At 44.3% G+C, this 20,828-nt stretch overlaps 1 protein-coding gene across 1 annotated transcript in view; it reads left to right on the top strand.

Annotated features, from left to right (window-relative positions):
- Positions 1–20,828, top strand: part of PRPS1 (phosphoribosyl pyrophosphate synthetase 1) — a 74,391-nt gene that overhangs the window by 22,958 nt on the left and 30,605 nt on the right. Inside the window, exon 3 of the mRNA XM_069213569.1 lies at positions 6,426–6,524. Coding sequence (XP_069069670.1) covers positions 6,426–6,524 — 99 coding nt within the window. The remainder of the gene's footprint in view (positions 1–6,425; positions 6,525–20,828) is intronic.

Here is a 20,828-nt window from a genome sequence, read left to right as displayed (position 1 = left end):
CAAGCTACAATGTTCCCTTGTCTCTTTCTGAAGACCACAACCCCTTTTTCAAAGTAGTAGCCTTACGGTAGAGATTTATTATCCCGTCTTGGGACAAAGCCAAGAGAAAACCAGGAGAACCTCCTTCCTATTCACAGGTACAACCTCTCATCTTGGGGCAACACCAAGTCCTCCTTACCAGTAAAACTTTCCATCTTGGGGCATTACCAAGCCCTCTCTTGTCCAACCAGTACCTTGCTCCACAATGTCACATTCTTTGTTGTTTTGGGGAGAAAGGGTTGACTCCATCGGGGCAACGGGTTCTCACCCTAGGTCAGAGTTCAGTCTTATTAAAATTTGGTTCTTCTTTAGAAGTTTCTGATGGTTAGAAATGCGATAGGACAATTAAGTACAGGGTCTGATGGCATGTATATTATTGATTCCCAATGCAAGATTAATTATGCGGGCCTCTTCAGAAGTTGTTGGCAAGCTAGTGATCTAGGGCCTGCAATGGTGTTGAGTATAGCTCCGTCCTAAGTTTTATATAACAAGCCATTCGTTCAGTGGATAGACCTGTCAATGCTGGCAACAGTTACAACAGAGGCATCTTAGATGATAGGAAATACACAGGACTCTTGCATGAGTACAGGGCAGGTTGTCTGTGAGAGGCCCAGCGTTTTAGCATACCAGTCAGCATCAACCTAGAGGACTAGTAGGTTTTCAGGGGGCACCTCTAAGGTGCCATCTGGGTGCTTGGCATAATAAAATACTGGCATCAGTATAGATTTGTGAAGACGAGGTGTTTGATACCAAACACTATAGGTTTCAGTGAAGCCCTCCTGTAGATGGGTAACTCGTAATGACCAGTGCCCAGTACATACTAGACCTCACAGAGGCATATGTGCTCCTGCAGACATGTCCTCACATAAAATATCATGCACTCTACCTTGGGGTTTCAAGGCCTGCTGTAGAAGTGGCGTACATAGTATATGTAGTGACTTTGGCATGGCACATAATGTGTGTGCATGTATGGTTTTCACTCGTGTGTTGCACCATGATACGCAACCTGCCGTGGCAGTCTGCATGTAATTTGTATGGGGGTGGCACAAGACATGCTGCAGCCCTTAGGGACCCTCTTAATACCCATGCCCTAGGTACCAGGGGTACCATTTACTAGGGACTTACTGGGGTGCTAAAGTGTGTACCGTTTGTACACAATTGGATTGGGTATTTTGTGTTTAGGGGGAAGAACACTGGCGTTGTAGCTTGGTTAGCAGGCTTCAGTGCACTGTCAGTCGAAAATCAGCATCTTGTAGTTAAAGTGGGGGGACAACCTGCAAAAGCCTGGCTTCCTACAATATGTATTAAATTGAAGGCTTCTTTTTGCTGCTTCAACCCCACTAGTGCATTTTGGGTGTCATACGTCTCTATGGCACTGAATAGATTTGCACATGTTTTGACTCGCTGAATACAACAAAAAAGGGCCAATAAATATACCCACAGTTCTACTGTGTTGTTTCATTCATAGCCAGATGTTAAATATTTTCTGTTGTCAAGCTGAGAACTCTGGTCTTCACTGTTAACACAGTGCATACAAACACTCATATCATTGAAAGAGCCATGTATTTAGTAGTCTGTCCACTTAAGTATGTGACATAAGGTGGTGATTGTTGGTATTTTTGGTGATCTGTCTCTTTCTCTGGAATACTCCTCGCCCCCAGCTGTAGGAAGGTAAGCAGCCTCTGGCCCTTTGTACTTGGTGCCTGAGCTCACATAACTGATGGCTGATTCACTTTAAAATGTCTTGCATCCTATTTCTCAGGTAAAGCTAAGAAGGGCCACACAAAGACAGTTAGCTACCTGGGGTTGACTTAGACAGCTGCTGCACCTTCTGCTTCTTCATCTTCTGATGTTGCAACAATGGACTTGTTTGGTAACTAAATCAAGGAGCACCTGTTGATAAACTATTCCCCCCCCCCCCCAAAAAAAAAAGCTTTAACAATGTTTGTCTAGAGAAACAGAGAAAGACTTGAACCATTCTAATCAATCCATTCCAGATACGGCACAGTGATGCTGATGATAATAACTGTCATAATCTGGGTAATGCAACTATGGGTACTGTCCTGGAATAGTTCAGTTCTCTACCTGCTAAAGAGCAAACATTGAAACTGGCTTATCAGGACTGTCCACTGGAAGACATTCGCTGGTTGCAGGGCCATAATTGATCATGTTTTGCAAATGGGTAACTTTCTAATTGATACAGGACACTTCCTTTCTTTTAAACATCAATGGTAAATCCACACAGAAGTTTAGATCCATTCCTATTCTGGATCATCTTAGGGAAGAGGGTCTTACTTTCATTCAAATCCGGTAACTGGGGTCACATAAGTAGCATGCTTAAACAATATAAAGCTCCAGACTCCTCACCACCATGTCTCCTCCATCAAGGGAACATCATATAGTTCTTTGTGCCCATTGGCGAGCTCAAAAACCAACATCACTCTGTATGGTGCCCCAGATCTGGATTGTCAACACTAGTGCCGTTCTCTCTTTCTTGGGAAGCTGCCCAAGGATTGCAGAGACTGAGCCAAAGCTGAACATTGATGCTCCACACTTCTGCAAAGTGTCTTCCACTCGGCCATGTGAGCGATGCTAAGACGTGATGGTTGAGTACATGTTTTCACATTGTAGTTTAATCAGCTATCATCAATAAGTCTTTAGATTTGTAACACCCATGTTGATGTTGCTGTTTTAAACTATTGAGGTGGATACTGAGACGGTGTCTTCCCTAGGCAGTCTCCGAGATTTATGACATTTGCAGCCTTGGATGCCAATCCTCTGGTCAGTGAAACTCATGCCAGCCTTTGGGAATTTTCCTCCTTTCCGAAGACAACTGTACGACACAGGTGGGCATGGTCAGCTCTACTGGCAGGACCATGCCTGACGTGCATAGCTTGTTAGGTCATCTGTCCACTTACTTTCACATGCCGGTATGGGGAAGGATACAGTCAGTCTTTCCAACCTGGCTTCATATCACCTCAGACTGCTGGGTTGTGGAAATTATCTCATATGGACATGCAGTGTAATTAATTAATTTTGAAACTTCTTAAGGAAGAAGTTTCGTATCTATCTTCAGCCCTAAATTCTCAAGTACTTAACTCTGATCCATCTTTGAACAAGCACCAAAGGTGCAGAGAAATCAAGGGTTTCATCGAGGTTGTTACTCGTCCGCAATAAATCCAGCAAATTGCTTCCACTTTTGGATCTGGGGGAGTGAAAAAGCTAAGTAAATCACTATATACTCTTAACACCCATAGTAGCTCTGATTTGTGATGAATGGTCAGCATTACCATTTCAGAGCCAACTCATATCCGTGCCTCAAGTATTCAGCAGCTGTCTGGCTCGAGTGGAGGCTCATCCGCAACATCAGGGAAATCACGTATTCCTATATCTAGATGATTAGTTTATTGAAGCTCTGTCATGCTAGTGAGCTGGTCAAGCTTTTGACACATCTTGCCTCCCGCTAAACAATTGTCTCACCCACTGCAATAAATTGGTCTTCACTCTGAAGCAACAAATTACTGGGAGCTCGCTTCAGCACTAATCCTGTCCATTTCAAGAGCAGAGAGAGTTACATCAGATCAGAGCCTTAAAGTACAAAATCCACAATGGAGAGATGCCATTATGTGATGCTGGTGCTGTAGTGTTGACAGGAATACCACTGATTAAACAGCTGCTGAATCAGCTGTGGCAGCAAGCCTCAGACCAGTGCGAAAAACTGATTTCAGTAACACCCACGCAATATGGGCGTTGGTCTGGCGGTAGAATCCTCAGTTAAAATTATTGGTCTGTAGCTATATGCAGTACATGCCTCGCTCAAAGGATGGGGTGTACATCTGGTGGATCCAGTCTCCACAATTGGAAAGCTCAGACAAGATGTTCTATAGCTCAGAGCAGCCAGGCTCCCTCTGGAAGTCTTCTTTCCACCAGGAAGAGCTGATCAGGATGAACAATATGACCCTTCACTACATCCTAAATCAAGGCAGCACACATCTTCAGTACTTTCAAAGGAAGCTCCGTGGTTAAGGCTCTGGGTTCTTCACACACAGTGAATGTTGCAGTGGATACTCTAAAGAAGCCCAACTTCAATTATGAGCGGGAACGTGGCACAAGAAAGCTTTGCCTCATGTTTCAGAGGTAAGGGCAAACTTAAAATCTTTTCAAGTCTCCAGAAAACTCCTAATGACAATCCTTCGCCAGCTGATGGTGGGATAGTGAGAGATGGAGTGAAGCACTTTCAGTTCCTCCATCAGGAATTTATGCATATGCCTTTTTGCCAATTCCACTCATTCCTAGGTCGTATGCAAAGTCAAGAGAGCCGCGGAAGCTAATTTTGATAGTACCGGCTTTGTGCAAATGAAAATTGTTCACGTACTAAACATAATCTTTCAGTCAACTCTTTGTTTTCAAAGCAAATTCCTATACTGTTATGACTGGCCCAAGTTATGCATAGAAAACAGTCATCTATTCAGTTAACTGCTTTGCTGTTTCAGACTAAGCAATTGAATCCCTGGATATCCTTTTTTTTTCTGCCTGCCAAGAGTCTGTAGGCAGCAAGAGCAACTTCCACAACTAAGACCTATGTATATCTGGGCAGCTAACCACAACATATATTCATAGAAATTCTTTGACTTCATGTGGGGGAACCTGGCATTCTATATTTTTCAATTTTAATTAATCTGACTGTATTTTCCAGGTTCTCCTTGTTAATCTTTTTAATTTCTGCAAGGGTGACCAAATAATTTGATACGGCTCTTTTACACCTATTTTAGTTGCTTAAAATCCCCCCAGCCTGAGAACCCATCTCGGACCTTGGTGTCCTCTGAAAACTTTTTTTGAAACTATTTATAAAACATCCCTCATACTATCTTGGAATACAGCTTTTCTTTTGCCAGTTACGTCATCTATAAGCGCTGGAGAAATTCTAGTGCTTTTCATTTGTCTTTCCTGCATTAATTGTTGAAGTGAACAAGGTAACTATCAAGCATTCTTTGTTTCATACGTAAATTGCCTTCATCTTTCCACTTCAATGAGGAAAATCAACTACCAACTTTCTTTCCTCAAACGTCTTTTCTAGCTATCAGCTCTTGACCCATTCTGACAAGTCTGATCAAAGCTGTCCTCTTTCGAGGCATGTCATATATCTTCTGCCAGAATAAAGAAGGCTCAGGAAGGCCTCTGACTAAGGGCTCACTCCACCAGAGGCTTGGCACCCACTACTGCACTTTTTTTTGTAAGTACCCCTTAAGAATATGTCTAAGGCTGCAATATGTGCTGCCATCCCCCCTTTCTGCAAAGCACTACTGCCCCAATTTTATTTCAAAATCTGAAAAAAGTGGTCTCTAGTTCAGTTTATGGTATTAGCCCTTGAGAGGTTTTATTTGGGGCATTTCTTTGTTATATTCACCCATCATACGTCTCTTAAGATACACGCCTTCGAGCCTCTGCATTACATTGAAATTGGTGATCATATCTGCTAGAAGAAGAGAAAAGTATTTGGTGTCACCAGCCTTGTCTCCTTTAGCAGCATCCCCTTATGTTTAAGGCTGCATGCAGACAGGACATCTGCAAGGTTAATCAAGTTCTGACTGAGTTTAGTTGGTTTTAGGTTATCTGACGCCTTTTTTTTTTTTTTTTTTTTTTTTTTTTTAATCCTATATTCTTTGTTTCATCAGATGATGAAAGGTGATAGAGGGTCATAGAAGAGCAATAACGATGATCTCTTGATGACTAAGGATTTTAGATTGGAATATAGTCTTTTTATAAAGGTGAAACATGCCGGGACCGTTCAAGAGCAAACAATCAAGATGGGCTTCTGTGGTTGTTAAAAATAGGCTATGAACTTGCAGATAAATACCTACTATTGGGTTTTAGAACTTGCTCCTATAGATATTGGGCTCCTACATTAGCTCTGATGTGAGGTGTTTGTTGTGATTAGCCAAGCAGCTACCGGTCACCTGGTGTATTCACCTTTTTAAGGTTTGGAACAGGTTTTCTTAGATTGGAGTTGGCGTTTTTCTGTGGAATCTGCCAGTTAAAAACCTGAAGTAAATGGACATCCTAGGAGTAATTTGTGAATAAATACAGAGCAGCTGTGTCTCATAAGCACCCATTTGAGACATTTTTAAAAATTATGCATGTCTGGTATATTCTGTCTGTTCCATTCCGGAAAATCATTTTCTACTCATCTCATTCAGAAAATCAAATGGCTTTTATATTATGAGTTCTGTTGCATACTCAAGTTGTGTTCTGCTTTATACACCTAGCACTACTCACTAGCAATAGTACATGTGTACTTGCTAACCTTGACTGAGGTTAAAACGACTTAGTGCAAAAAGAAAATTATGCACCAATGTCAATCATTTGTTTTGTTGGTTTTTGTTTAGAGTCGTGCTCCAATTTCTGCTAAGCTGGTGGCTAACATGCTGTCTGTGGCTGGTGCAGATCACATAATCACCATGGACCTCCATGCTTCCCAAATACAGGTAAGTGGGATGAAGTAGGTGAAGCAAAATTATGATGTTTAGATATCCGTGCATTCTAAAATTCTTCAAGGTGTACATTGATTTGGTGTAAGTGCAGAACATTTAAAAACATTTTTTGTGCTTTTTTATAAGCTATTTTTAATTTTGTCTTCAAATTGGTGAAACGTATGACATTCATGAGGAGGGATTGTGTCTTAATGTTTCCAGCTGTATAGATCCCATCCTGTGCACACTCCTGCCATGTTATTAGTGCAGACATGTGGCATTTAATTTTATTCTAAGATGTCTTCGGTGACTCCTCCCTTGACTCACATTCACCAGGACAAAGACTTTATCTCCAATTCTTTTCCCCGCCCCCAACTCCCAGCATATTGTTCAGACGTTTCAGCTAGAGCACTGGGACTATCCACCACACTTCTGTTACTTTAAGTTCCAGTTGTTGAGCATTCTGAGCCATCCTTGGAAGACCCATTCGGGATCTTGTTGCTTCGATTACCAACTGTACTGGAGCAGTTTTGGAGTCTAGTCATATAAGAAAGATTCTTGGGATGGAGGAATATGGAGAAGTTGCCATTCTGCCCCAAACAAAGTTGTTGCAGTCCAATCCACATCAGGTTTGAGGCCTCTGCCTCCCCCAATGCCATCCAGCTAGGTTACCGAACATTCTCCTTGCTCAAATTAAATCTATCGCAGACCTATGGCCTTTCAGGAAAGAATTGAAAACATGGCTCTTCAACAGCTAGGTACTTACCTTTAATTTCGCATCCTCAGATCTCAGATAGAAGCAGCACCAAGACACCTCCAGGATATTCGTTGAGTTTTACAAGTCTTGTTAATATAACATAATATGTAGAGTCGACCTGCCTTGACTGCCAGATGTTCAGGAACAACATAATTATTCAGTACTGGACAGGACATCGCCTGGCACACAACAGGGTGCAGCATTGATACCCCATTGACATGCTGACTGCCCTCTGCTCTGAGGAGACCGAAAGATACTACGATGTCTGTTAGAGGCACTCTAACTGGCATTTCTGTGGCTCAAGATGCTCTCTTCCAAGGGATCATACCTTAGTCCTTTGAGTCAAAGAAAACACCCAGATCACCATTATTCAACCGGCCCCTGGTCACCTACTGTGTGGGGGATCAGCCTCAGACAGCCTCAGACAGCCTCAGAATTAGGCTAAGCCCAAGACCATAGGGAGTCTTAACATTGAGCTCCCAGAGAACCCACCAGTAGGTTAAAGACCCAAAAGTACTCTGCACTTAAGGCCTCCCTCTGCTCTGGAGAAGCCTTGTGCCAAAGTTGCAAGCCTCTTCGACAGGGGAAGACTTGATCATGAGGCTAGGATCTACCACCTCCAGAGAAGAAATCTGCATCAAAACCATCTCAAAGCAGGCTTCAATGCAGACTCTGAAAAATATCTTGTCTCTAAGATCAGAGGTGATTTCGCACCCTCCACCAATCAAACATCCGGAGGGCTCTAATGTCTGACAGTGAAAAGTCTGTATCCATCCCTCTGGGAAGTTTCCTGCTCATTCTCTAACCTACTTTTCTTAACCTTCCCCACATCGCCAACTCCCCCCCCCCCCCCAACTTACAAGTCTCACACTTAAAACAGCAAGCACGTTGGGGGGAAAACATGGAAGCTGAACTTTTGGAAAGGATTTGAAGGTTTAAATAACTCTTAATAGAATAAAGTAGGGACCAGCTCTGTGCCAAAAAGGCCTCCTTGCATTCCTCATCCTCCACCATGACCTCATACACCACCATCACTTAAGTTGCAGCACAAATCCCAATCACCTCAGGAATCTCCTCATTTCTACCATATGGATTCTGACCATAAGAACCATTATGACCCACAGGACCCCTACCTTGGTCCTAATCCACCGAGAATGGGTATAATTTATAGGAGGTTTATAATGTCCACTTACTAGACTACACTAACCTGGAGCCATATCCCTACAAGGCTTCATCTTTGACTGCTATTATGGCTTACTAAGCCGTAGCAATGAGAGTAGCTGACCACTTCGGTACCAAAGTATATGTTGTGGCAGAGGAAGACTGTTTCCTTGTGGAAAGGTTTTCCAAAACCGAGATCTGTCAAATATTTATCCATGCTGAACAGCATGGCCAAGTGTACCATGGAACATTTTAAGGAACTCTTTTGGGTCCTGGTTCTGACCCTGAAGGATGAGGAAGAAAAATATAAACCCACCCAAGATGATATCAAAGGGCATGCACCATTAGACTCCCTGATTTAATGGCCAGGACTGGACAATGAGACCAAAATGATACTGCTGGCAAAGGTGTTTCTGTAAGGGCAGCAACCCAGTGGAGAATCGCCAGCTCTATTGGACTCCTTTTCTGCTATGATCATTATCAGCGGGAGGAAACTGAGCAGCTGGTGAAAAGCCTGCCAGAGTGAAAGTACTAGTTTAGGAAGGCAGAATGATGTTTAATACAAATATTCTGTTTGTCCTGGAAATTGTTGACACAGCTTCCCAGGAAGTCAGCACAAGCAGTTTCCTCTGACACCACAAATGGTTTAAACTGCCTGGGTTTCACCATGAGGTCCAACAACACATTTTCAACATGCCTTTGGGTGGCAAACATGTTTTAATGACCTCAGGTAGACCTTATTCTTGGTTTAAAAAAAAAAAAAAGAGAGCCATGTCTGCACTCCAAATCCAGTCTCCCAAAACTGGGTTTCATAAACAGCATACAAGGTGACGCAAAGGCTGCCACTACAACACAGCATGCATGATTCCATTAGCAGCAGTCCTTACTTGAAGGCCAAATGTGAAAGCCCCATGGTTGAGGTAGTTATTGAGTCAAAGTTAGAAGTAGCTCTTGAAAGGATCCACTAAACTCCTAACAGTGTTGTCTCCTGTATCCCCTCCAATCACACACTGTCTGCCTTTGTGGGGGAGGAGGAGAAGTTGGTTGAACAGGTTACTCTTTTTGGCAGTGGGAGGGAATAGTGAGTTTTGTCCACTGTTCATCCGGGTTACTGTTTGAAATTTACATGACACCACCATATATACCACCTCAACAATATGCAATCAGTTAGGAAGACCTGCAGCTGTTGGAAAAGGAAGTGCAGACTCTATTAAGGAACAGTGCTTTTAAACAGGTGCCTTCTCACCGGCGTAGCCAAGGAGCGTACTTCATACTTTCTCATTCCCTAGCAGGATGGTAGCCTGCAGCTTTTTCCTGACCTTTGGGCACTGCGTAGCTGCGTCTGTTAGAGCATTTCAGAATGACAACCCTGCAGTAAGTCAACCCTCTGCTTTGCACGGGAAGACCTTCTACCTCAAGGACGCTGTGGTATCTTCCTTCCACCCCTTCCCACTGAGCTATGCTTAGACTCACCCTGAGCTAAGGTTCTAGATTGTGCATTATAAGAGTAAACAAAAGTTGCTGAAGAGATCTGAGTGATTGAGCTATGGCTGGGATGCTTCACGAATAAACCTATTTAATGCTGCACAACTGTGTGTGATAACTGTTGGCGTTGTTTTGGACCTTGCTGTAGGATGCCTAAGGTATTTACCCCGTATTCCAGGTTTCCCTATTAGTGAGGGGTAGTCTGTGTCTGGGAAGCCAGGCTCTCTGGAGGTGGCTGTGGATGAGCAGCCAAGGCTTATTTAGGAGCCACGCAAAACCACTGTAGTCACACAGTACCTACCCGCATGAAAAAACACTCAGTTGCACAAAAATAAAGGTTCTTTATTTTTGGTCACACAGTACCACTAAGGGCAACCTTCCGCTAGGAGATAAGTAATACACTAATTACATACACTAGTGAAATAGCAATAGGCATAGAAAAGGTTAGAAAACAGTGCAAATAGCAATAACCAATAATGACCATAGAGGGAGCCCTATCCATATACAAAAAAAATTGGATTGCGAACACAGGAACTGCCCCCCCCCCCCCCCAAACAAACGAGGTAAGTGGAATGTGTAGAGGGGAGCTGGGAGTACCAGAAAACCACAGAGGTAAGTAACACAGTACACCCCAGTGACTAAGAAAGCAGGAGTAAATCTGGAATTTTCCCGAAACCACCCAAAAGGAAGAAGACACCCAGACAAGACTGCAAGAAACAAGTAGTGGATTCCTGGTGAGGAGGGCCTGTGGAAAGAGGAGACCAAGTCCCAAGAGTCACAGTGGAGTCCAGGAGGAGTAGGAGCTACTACCCACCCAGCTGTACTTGCAGGGGTTTGTCGACGGTGATGAAGATTAGGTCAGCATTGCAGCCCTGGAGCTCGAGAAGAGTTCTTGATGGATGCAGAAGATGTCTCACACTGGAGTGAAGACTGCAGACGGGTGTCTGTGCAGGAGTTTCACCAGCAAGCCTTGGCAAAGGCAAATTTTGCGTATAGTGGAAAAGTGGAGCTGCCTGGGACCAGCAACGCCCAGGAGGACTCAACCCAGGAGGCTAGTTGGAGGGGACATAGAGAGCCCACAGGAGCAAAGGCAGCACCCACAGGACAGGAACACAGAAGTCGCAGTAGGAGCCCAAACAGCACTATAGAAAAGGATCCCACGCCGCAGAGAACCACGCAGAGGGCTGTGTGTCACGGGAAGGAGTGCTGGGGACTGGAGCTACACGTCGCCTGAAGAGAAGATACAAAGAAGCCTTGCCAGCTTCAAGAGAAGTGGTGCACGGGGTAATGTCCTCCGTGGGAAGGCAAGGACTTACCTCCACCAAAGTTGGACAGCTGGCAGAGAGGACCAAGAGGACTACTCTGGACCACCACCCAGTATGCAGGATCCATGCAGCTCAGGAGATCCATACAGCCGGTCGTCGTTGCAGCAGGTGCCTGCGGATGCAGGGGAGTGACTCCTTCACTCCAAGGGAGATTCCTTCTTTCTTCTAGTGCAGACAGAAGACACGCCACCCTCAGTGGATGCACAGCCAGAGGAAATGTTGCAATCGCTGGCAGGAGCCCTGAAAACAATGTTGGAGAAGAGTTCTTCTTGGAAGCAGATTGTTGGGTCCTGGAGGGTCTTGTCGCAGTTCAGGAGGACAGAAGTCGAAGTGAAGGTTGCAGAGGAATCCTGCTGGAATCTTGCAAGCTGAATCTGAGGACCTATCCAACAGAGCCACCCTAAATATCTCTGAAATGGAGATTGGTCACCTAGCCAGGAACGCACCTATTGGGAGGGTTCTCTGACATCACCTGCCTGGCCTGGCCTGGCCTGGCAGATGCTCCCAGAGTTCCCTGCCAACCTTAGAAACAAGATGGCGGAACCCTCTGGAGGAGCTCTGAGCACCACCCTTTGGGTGGTCATAAACGGGGGAGTGGTAACTCCCCTTTCCATTGTCCAGTTTCGTGCCAGAGCAGGGATTGGGAGTCCCTGAACCGGCGTGGACAGGTTTATGCACAGAGGGCACCCCTATCTGAGGAGTGGCAGCAGCTTGGGCTGGCTGAAAAAACCCTGTAATACTGGTGGCAGCAATGCTGAGGGTCCTTTAAGGAGCCCCCAGAGTGCATGGAATCATACTTCAGTACTTGCAACAGTATTGGGGTTTGATACAAAACATGCCCAGATTCGGAGTTACCATTATGTAGCTAGACATAGGTAGTGACCTATGTCCAGTACATACGTAAAATGGCGTCCCCGCATTCACGAAGTCCAGGAAAATGGAACTGGAGTTCGTGGGGTCACCTCTGCTAGCGCAGGGGTGCCCTTACACACCGTTACTTGTACCCTGCCCTTTGGGCTGAGAGGGCCTATCATAGGGGTGACTTACAGTGACCTGTAGTGAAAACAGGTGCATGCACCCGTTTAACACAGACTGCAATGGCAGGCCTGCAGAACCTTTTGCATGGGCTCCCTATGTGTGGCAGAATAACTGCTGCAGCCCATAGGGATCCTCTGGTAGTCCAGTGTCCTCGTTACATGGGTACCATATACTAGGGACTTACATGGGAGGACCAGTATGCCAAATGTAGGAAGAAAAATGTACAGTTACCAAAATTTACAGGAGAGAGCATAAGCACTGGGGTCCTGGTTAGCAGGATCCCAGTGGACACAGTCAAAACACTGACAACAGTCAGAAAATGGGGGAACCCCAGGCAAAGAAAGAGGGCACTTTCCTACACTTGCCCTGGACTTACCTTAACTCCAGAAGCTTGGTCCTGTAAATCATTATGAAGTATCAGTATGCAGTGTATGTTTTTCCCCCATAGGATAACATTACTACATTACCCCAACAAAAACTGCACTGTGCACTTTAAAAAAAAAAATATATATATAAAAGCTCATAACTCAAAGTACTCACCTGATTCTTGTGGTCTTGGTATCAAAGTTTACATATAAATGTGTTATTTGTATAAATTGGTGTTGGAGGTCTTTAGTGAGTGTTTGTTTCACTTACCGCATAAGTGCGTGCCTTACATGCTTAGCACTACCCTCTGAACTGCTAGACCACACTACCCAAAGAGAGAGCATTTGGGATGTCATTTGTCCTCTGTGATACCTCCGGGGATTGCTTGGAATGTTTGCTCAGTGTACCAGAGGTGTGGAATTTAATGAAATCTTCTTGTCCATGGTACATGTTGCTTCATAAATCTACTTGTCTTTTTTAAAAAATCTACTTGTCCCTTTGGTGCCATGTAGTGTGGCAACAAATTATGGCAGCAAACACCTATTAAAGCGCTGATAATAGCCTCTCTGATTATGGCGGTTCTCCTACTATAATAGGGCTTGAATACTAGAAACTTATTTTTTTGCCACTTTTCTGCAGATCTATGCACTGAAAAATGGTGAAAGGGAAAGTGAACTTAAAAATGGTGAACAGATTTTCTCATGAGAAAATCCATACCTGCACAAATATTTTCTGGGACTAAGATATCCTGGTCTAATTCTGTAAATTCTTATGAATTAATAAAATAAGCAAATATGCAGTAATCCAAAGACCTATACCATGGGTGCACTTTTGTGACATTCTTTAACAATAGGGCCCCTCATTAGTTGTGGTGTTAACCAAGACACTTTGTTTTATTAAAATTTCTCTATCCCTCTATCGGCTGGCTTCACTACTTTCCTACTAGCATAACCCACTCTTCAGCGCCTGTATACACTCACACATGCCAAGTTCCGTGCTCTACAAATTCACCTTACATTACAATGATCTCAATCCGCTCTTTGACGAGGAGCTTATCGGCACAGTAAGTAGTTTTGTTCAGAGCCACTGTGGCAATGTGAGCTTATTGCGATCAAAAAATATTTTTGCTTTTCGGTAGCATTTGTTACAGTGGTGGGGACCCAGCAGCTCCCACAACAATAAAGCGTTACAAAAGCCATATCAGAACAGGAAATCATTGACAAAACAAAAAGACTGACCACCAATGTCAGACCAGTAGGCTTTGTCAGTGCTTGTTTATATTCATGTTTCCTATAATCTTGATGAAACTGGTTACATTGACATTCCATTATGAATATTTTTGCATGTATAAACACATCTTATTAAATGATGCTACAAAGTTTTACAGTAGCTTAGCAAAATGTTTTTTTTTCCCAAGTTGCATTTTTTTGTGAATATTTTATTTTGAACGCAAAAAATTCAGTCTTGCATTCAAGCTTCTGCACTAATTTGCATTTAATCAAAGAGCTTTCTGAGAGCGTTGTATGTAGCCTCATATTTTAGACTTTGCAAACGTGTGTACAATTTTCTTTAATTTTTTTTAAATAATGGAACTACTGTCCGTGCAGTTCGATCTTACAACATTTATTTAGAACACTCACTCTAATAATAAAGGCTTTGCCTTATTGAACCCTAAATAACATTTAAACAGCATAAACATATGGACACACATTATTTCAACTGCAGACAATTCCTTTCCCTGCTCTTTAATATAGAACTGTAAATCGGGAGCCAAAGGGTTTGTTGTGCTGGGGGTTGGGCCTACTTGTCCCAAGGACAAAATAAACTTAAACTTGTTGTCCATGACCCCAAACAATATGTCCTGGGCATTGGGCTATAGGAATTCCACGCCCTTAAGGGTATCTCATTTTGGTCCACTAAATAAAGAGCCAGCTTTCTACATTGGTGGTAGAGCAGTGGAATGAAGCCTTTGCATGTACTGTACCACTCTCAGTATTGTGATTCCGTTAAAGAATACACAATTGACTTTAGTTTCCAAAAATATTTTTCAATTTGCAATTTTTTTTTTACTTTTTCCAAATTTCTGATCTGGTCTGTTAGAGCCTTGGTTAAAGTCCCCCAGTCCTGTGTGTTTAGAAGTCTAAAAGTACTAGATAGTTAGGCCTTAAAACTGTTCAGATTTTTCTTGCAGATTCTAAAGAGGTCCCAATTATTCTAAAAACAATGTCATCCTCAGGATAGTGTTGTGTATCTCAGCGTCAACCTTTACCTGCAGCTGTCAATGCAGCAGCTAAGGAACCTCTAAGAGCAGTAAAATAAAATAATAGAAAAAAAAAATAGAACCTCTCCAGGAGTTACTGGCTGAGTTCAATAGGGTTCAGGCACCCAAAGAAACACTGACGAGAGGGTCAAGAGGATGACCTAGTCCGTGATAATGGGCCTGCTAGCAGCGCTCATAGAGGGTTCCCCTTCCAGTACCCCAGAGGGAGAGGGTAACCGTACAAACCTCTGTCCCAAGACTCTACCTAGAGGTCACCCAGGCTCCTCCAGGTCCAGAGAAATACTAGAGGATCAAGACAGGGAACTGGACCTACTAGCCAAGCGGGTGGTCCTTGAGGTCAGACTCTTATAACTAGCAAAAGAAAGGATTGAGATGGGCCTAGGTCCCATCTCTGATGGCAGCAATATTTTAAATAGAGATTGTCCTTAAATATGAGGATGGTAATGATATCACAAAATAGTTCACAGCCAATGAGAGGGCCTGTGTTGCCAGAAAGCTTGACCAACAGCATTGGGGCTCTCTCGTCTGGGAAAGGTTCTCAGGAAAGTGCATGGATAGACTCCTTACACTGAATGAGGCAGATGCTATGACTTCTTGACCGACACCCTGATTGAGGGTTTTGGACTTACCACTGACAAATATAGATTCGGGTTCAGGGCGACTCACAAAACTCCAAGTCAGTCCTAGGTTGTTTTTGTGTACTTTTCAGTGAAAACACTAAGGGACGTCAGGTACATAATTATGATGTGCTTTATAACTTGATTATGAAGAAAGACCTATTAGGTAATTGTTCCTCTGAGAAGTATCAAGACCTAGTGGACCTTGGGCCAATCTTTCCCCAAGAGCTGGGAAGAAAGGCTGACCATTGGGTGAGACCTTGGGTGTCCAAGACAAGACATGAATGGGGTGACCAAAAGAAAGTCAGGGAAGCTCCCCCCCCCCCCCCCCCTCCCCCACCAAGACGAAAAAGTTGGACAACCCCAAAAATAAGGAAAAGGAGACCTCTGTAGGCCTCCAAAAATCTGCTCAGGAGGGTGGGTCTCAAGACACCTCACAAAACAAAAATGGGCACCAGGGTAAAACTGGGATGCTACTAAGGGATGGTGCTTTGACTGTACACAGGCAAAGAATCCAAAAGAGGAGCTGGTCCATTGCCAGCTCCCTTCCAAGGATTCTGGAGGTGCTGCTCCTACAGTGAGTGCAAGTAGGCCCTAGAAGAAAAGAAAAAAAAGAATTCTAGGAAAGGAGGGTAACGTTTAGCCAAAGTTAAAATAAGTCAGTGAGATTCTGCTTCATTAAGGAAGAACTCCAAAGCTGGCACTGGTGAAGCCCGTCCTGGCTAGTCGGGTAACTTTTAAGCTTGAGTTAGTGGCTCCTCAGCTAACAGAAAAGAGACTGGAAGAAGGGTGTTTCTTACAGGATGTAGTAAACCCCCACTTTTAAAACAGCAGACAGGTACACTGAACCCAAAAAAGCCTGTAACATAGCCCCTTCAAGACCTAAAGGTGTGGTTCTGTGCACTGACAGCTGTCAGTGGCCTCTGCTGGGTGTTAGCTATTACAGCTGCACTGTCCTTGGCTTGGTGGTCTGACCCCATGTCCAATAGCAAGCTAGGCCCTCTGACCCTGCTGTTCATGGTGTGGTTACTCCATTTGTAGGTGACATCTTTGGGAAGCTGTGGTTTGCCCTGGCTGAGATAGATTTATCAGAGGTGGACACCTTTCATCCCAAGGAAAGGGAAAAAGCAAGCAAAGAGCTTTCTAAATGGGATCCTAACCCTATTGAGGTGGGTCAGCTGACCAAAGGAAATTAACTGGACAGTAGCATGTGAGGCTGAGTAAGCCCTGCAACCATGCAGGCTGCTCCCCTACATTTTCTTGCCTGACAGACTAGAAGACTCTCCCAGGTTTGACTGAGTCTCCTGGCCTGTTGGCTGGGGGGTGGGGTGCTTGTGTGGGGAGCTGGATTCTGGTTGCAGTACATCCCCTGTACACTTTTTTCCTGTTTTTTAGATGCAACTTCGACTGTAGTGCACTGGGTTCCTGCTAACCAGTGCCAGTGTTCCTTCCCTAAAACAAGACACCTGGTCACTTCATCCTCAAGTGACCAGGCCCTTAATCTCCCTGTAAGTCCCTAGTAAATGGTAACCCTGGTACCTACAGCATGGGTACTGAAGATGGTCCCCTGCAGCACAACGTGAGCCACTCTGAGGGACCCAGCACCAACCTCCTGCATACTGCCATTGCAGGCGGCCTGACGAGGTGCTCCCAAAATATAAAACCCGACATGGCACATACTTGTGTGCCATGTCCCCTAAATCACTGCTTGTAATGTGGAAGTCACTCCTACAGAAGGCCTTCAGCCCTAAGACAGGGTGCATTATATTACAAGTGAGGGCATATGTGCATCAGCAAATATGTCCCTACGAGGTCTTTGTCGATTTTTAAACAAAGTAACTGTACAGGTAAGCCATTTTAAATACATGTGCTGGACACTGGTCACTACCAGTTCCCTAGCTACACAATGGCTTCTCTGAACCTAGAGATGTTTGGTATCAAACATCTCATATAAGTAAACCCTCACTGATTCCAGTGATGGGTTTATTAATAAATGCCCCCTAAAAAATATACCAACTGCTGGTGAGCTCATTCGAAGTTAAAAACAACAAATAGTACCTCGATCGCGTCGGGAACATTGGACGGGCACTAGTTAAGCTGTATCAATTAGTGCTTGATCTCTGCTCCACATAGAGAAATGGAAATGATGCCAGGCACGCCTTGACAAATTGCAAGGCTGTAAAGAAGAGTGCCACGCAAACCAACGAATGGTGAGCAACAGGCGGGCTCCAAGCCCTTTACTGAACACAACAGTGTCTCACAAGTGAGACACATGCACTCGCAGGCTCAACCCTAAAAATCTGCCCTCCCAGGGTGATAGCCTCCACTCTTGAAAGGTCAGGAAATAAAGGCCTGTCCTTGCTCGGGTGTTAACTACCTTCCCCACAGGATGATCTGCATTCCAAGGCAGGAACTTCAAAGAAGCCCACCGCCTTTGATCTGCAGAACCGGCCTTCCTCAGAGGAAGATGTCAACCTCCCGCCCCATCTGGCACCAAGGCGAGTGAGAACGTTAACTATGAAGGAGTTGTGTCACACTTCCGGACTGGGAACACCCCTAGGGTGGCCAGCCTGAAGTGGACACCACTTTAAAAAATTCGGCATCTTGCGTGTGGTAACATTTAAGGACTCTGGACAGGGTAATGACCACACCCCCACCTGCTGCACCAGACCCTCTAGGAGCAACTGACCTGTTCTGCTATTGCTACCTCAAAGAAACTGGAAGAGCTGCCAGTGCTCCGCAATTTGCCAGGTGAAACTCTGGGTAGAGGAGCTGCTTCTCTGCAACCACATGCACCCAAGAGGACTGTGGCTGCCAAAAACCCAACACTGGACATCACCCCTGCACCCGAGCCGCCTAGCCCATGTTTAAGTGGGCCAGCGGTGTCCGTGTGGTCCCCAGGCCTTCCAGAAGAGAAGCCATCCTGTGCTCTCCGACTGTGGACTTCACCATGGTGTCTGCAGACCGCCTGCAGGTGGGAATTATCAGGAGGGAAAACCCGATGCCCTAGGACACCTCTGCACCTGTCCGCTACGGACCCGAAAAAGGAGAACCAAGGATGTCCCCACGTCTCCCCACCTCGCAAGGCCTGAGCCCGCTTGTTTGGCTTTGTCGTACTGGACCCTCCAGTACACTCGTGCAGAGTTTCTGTGGGCCCTCTGTAACAGCAAGGAATTCCAGTGCCGGACCAAACGCCAGAAGACACTCCTGCATCCCGCCCCTACAGCCTGAGGAGGAGTGGACTGACGGTGTCCCCATGTACCTAAAGACCTCAAGTGTCGAGCCTGCCTGTGAGTTCCACAGGACTGACCTTCCTGTTCTTCCCTGCAGCAACTTTCTACCCTGACCGGTTCCCCCTAGACTTGAATGGGGCACCCGATGCCATAACACACCTCTGCACCCGGATGCACCAGAGCCTCCCGAGGTGACCTGTTGGTGTGATCTAGGCCCTTGCCCCATACTCTGCTCAAATACAGAAGAACATTCCTGTAAGTTGTTGCTTGGTGCCCGTATGCGGTGTCTGCTTTCCCCCCGTAGGATAACATTGGGTACCCACGTCTGGAAAGCACCTCTTCATCCGGGCACCCCAGTGCCTCCCAGAGTGAACTGTTGGTGCTGCTTTGGGCTATGCCCTGTACTTAACTTAACGCAAGAAGATTGATCCTGTAAGTTGTTGCTAAGTACCAGTATGCAGTATGTTTTTTCCCCAAAATGGTAACCTTACTGCTCCAGAAATTGCATTGTCAACTTTTGAAAACTATAAAGTTTCATAACTGGATGCACTCGCCTGATTCCAGTGATCTTGGTATCAAAGTTTACATAAAAGTGCGCTTTATTTTTATAAATTGGTGTCGGGATTTCTTTGTGTGTGTCTCACTTACTGCATGATTTATGTGCCTTACATGCTTAGCACTGCCCTCTGATAATTCCTTACTGCTTGACCACATCACAAAAAAAAGAGCATTTGGGATGTCATTTGTGCCTCTGTGATACCTCTGGGGATTGCTTGGACTCTTTGCACAGTGTACCTCATTTTGGTCCCCTATATAAAGAGACCACTTCCTACACTCCTTAACACAGATAAACCGACCGCCCATTGTGTCAGTCTCACTCACATTCTTATGAAGTCCTTTTTTTGAAGTTCAGGCAGTGTAAAAGCTCTATTCTTGTCACAAACAAATCTCTATAGTTATGAAACGGAGCATGCACAACTTTTGCTTCGTAACAAAGGAATGATTTGTTTATAGAGTATTTTCTTTAAGGAAAAAAAATACTTGTACCTGAAAGACGTATCTGTCAGAGACTTCACAGAAGCAAAGAGGTTTTAACTCTGATTTGAAGAAAAGGGTTACAAGTTAACAACACAGTGCCACCAACAGTAAATAATAGGAAAATACTGAGAGAATAGTTTCTAAGCTGCTCATCATGAACAAAAGTAATTTGGTCGATCTTCATCACTGATCCTTACACTATCTCTAAGATACTTCAGTTTCAGAAACGATTATTCTGCACAAAAATAGCTCCACAGTAATGCACTCACTCCCTATGGATTCTTGCAATTGCTATTGACTGTTTTATTGGTTGATTTTAATAGGTTATACATGATTCGTGAGTTGCTTCAGTGATCCATACACTATATCTTTGAACTCCGCAAAACTTTCTCTTATACACAAGAACCTTTTCAGGCCATACACTCTTCAGTAATGTATCACTCTCAAAGTAATACTGAATTTTTGGTGTGTTTGTGTGTTGTTTAATGCTGATATGTATCATAAGGTCTGATGAGAATAACATAACCATACTTTAGAAGAACACAGCCCACATTTTAACTTGTACTTAAATGGGAGCTAGACAAAATGAAGAATAGAAGTCCACCAAGGTTAGAAATGGGGTCTCTGGCTGGCAGTGGTTTGCACCCTGTCCAGGTAGGAACCCTCACTCTAGTCCAGGTAAGAGAGTCACACTGCTAAGAAAACCCCTGCTCACTGTCTTGGTAGCTTGGCACAAGCAGTCAGGTTTATCTCGGAGGCAATGTGTAATGTATTTGTACACACACATTCAGTAAGACAGTGAAAATACTACAAAAGAACTCCACACCAGTTTAGAAAAATAGACAATACTTATCTGAGTAAAACAAGACCAAAGCAACAAAAATCCAACATACACAAGCAAAGGTATCATTTTTTAAAGGTTTAGATGAGTCTTAATCCATAGGGAAAAAAAACAGGGCTGCTGACTGTGTATCTAGATTAGTAGACACACTAACACAAGAAAAGAATAATGGAAGAA

The sequence above is a fragment of the Pleurodeles waltl genome, chromosome 2_1 (assembly GCF_031143425.1).
Source record: "Pleurodeles waltl isolate 20211129_DDA chromosome 2_1, aPleWal1.hap1.20221129, whole genome shotgun sequence".
In the NCBI taxonomy this organism is placed as follows: Eukaryota; Metazoa; Chordata; class Amphibia; order Caudata; family Salamandridae; genus Pleurodeles; species Pleurodeles waltl.
Note: the sequence above shows the minus strand (reverse complement) of the source record. Positions and strands in the feature narration are given on the sequence as shown.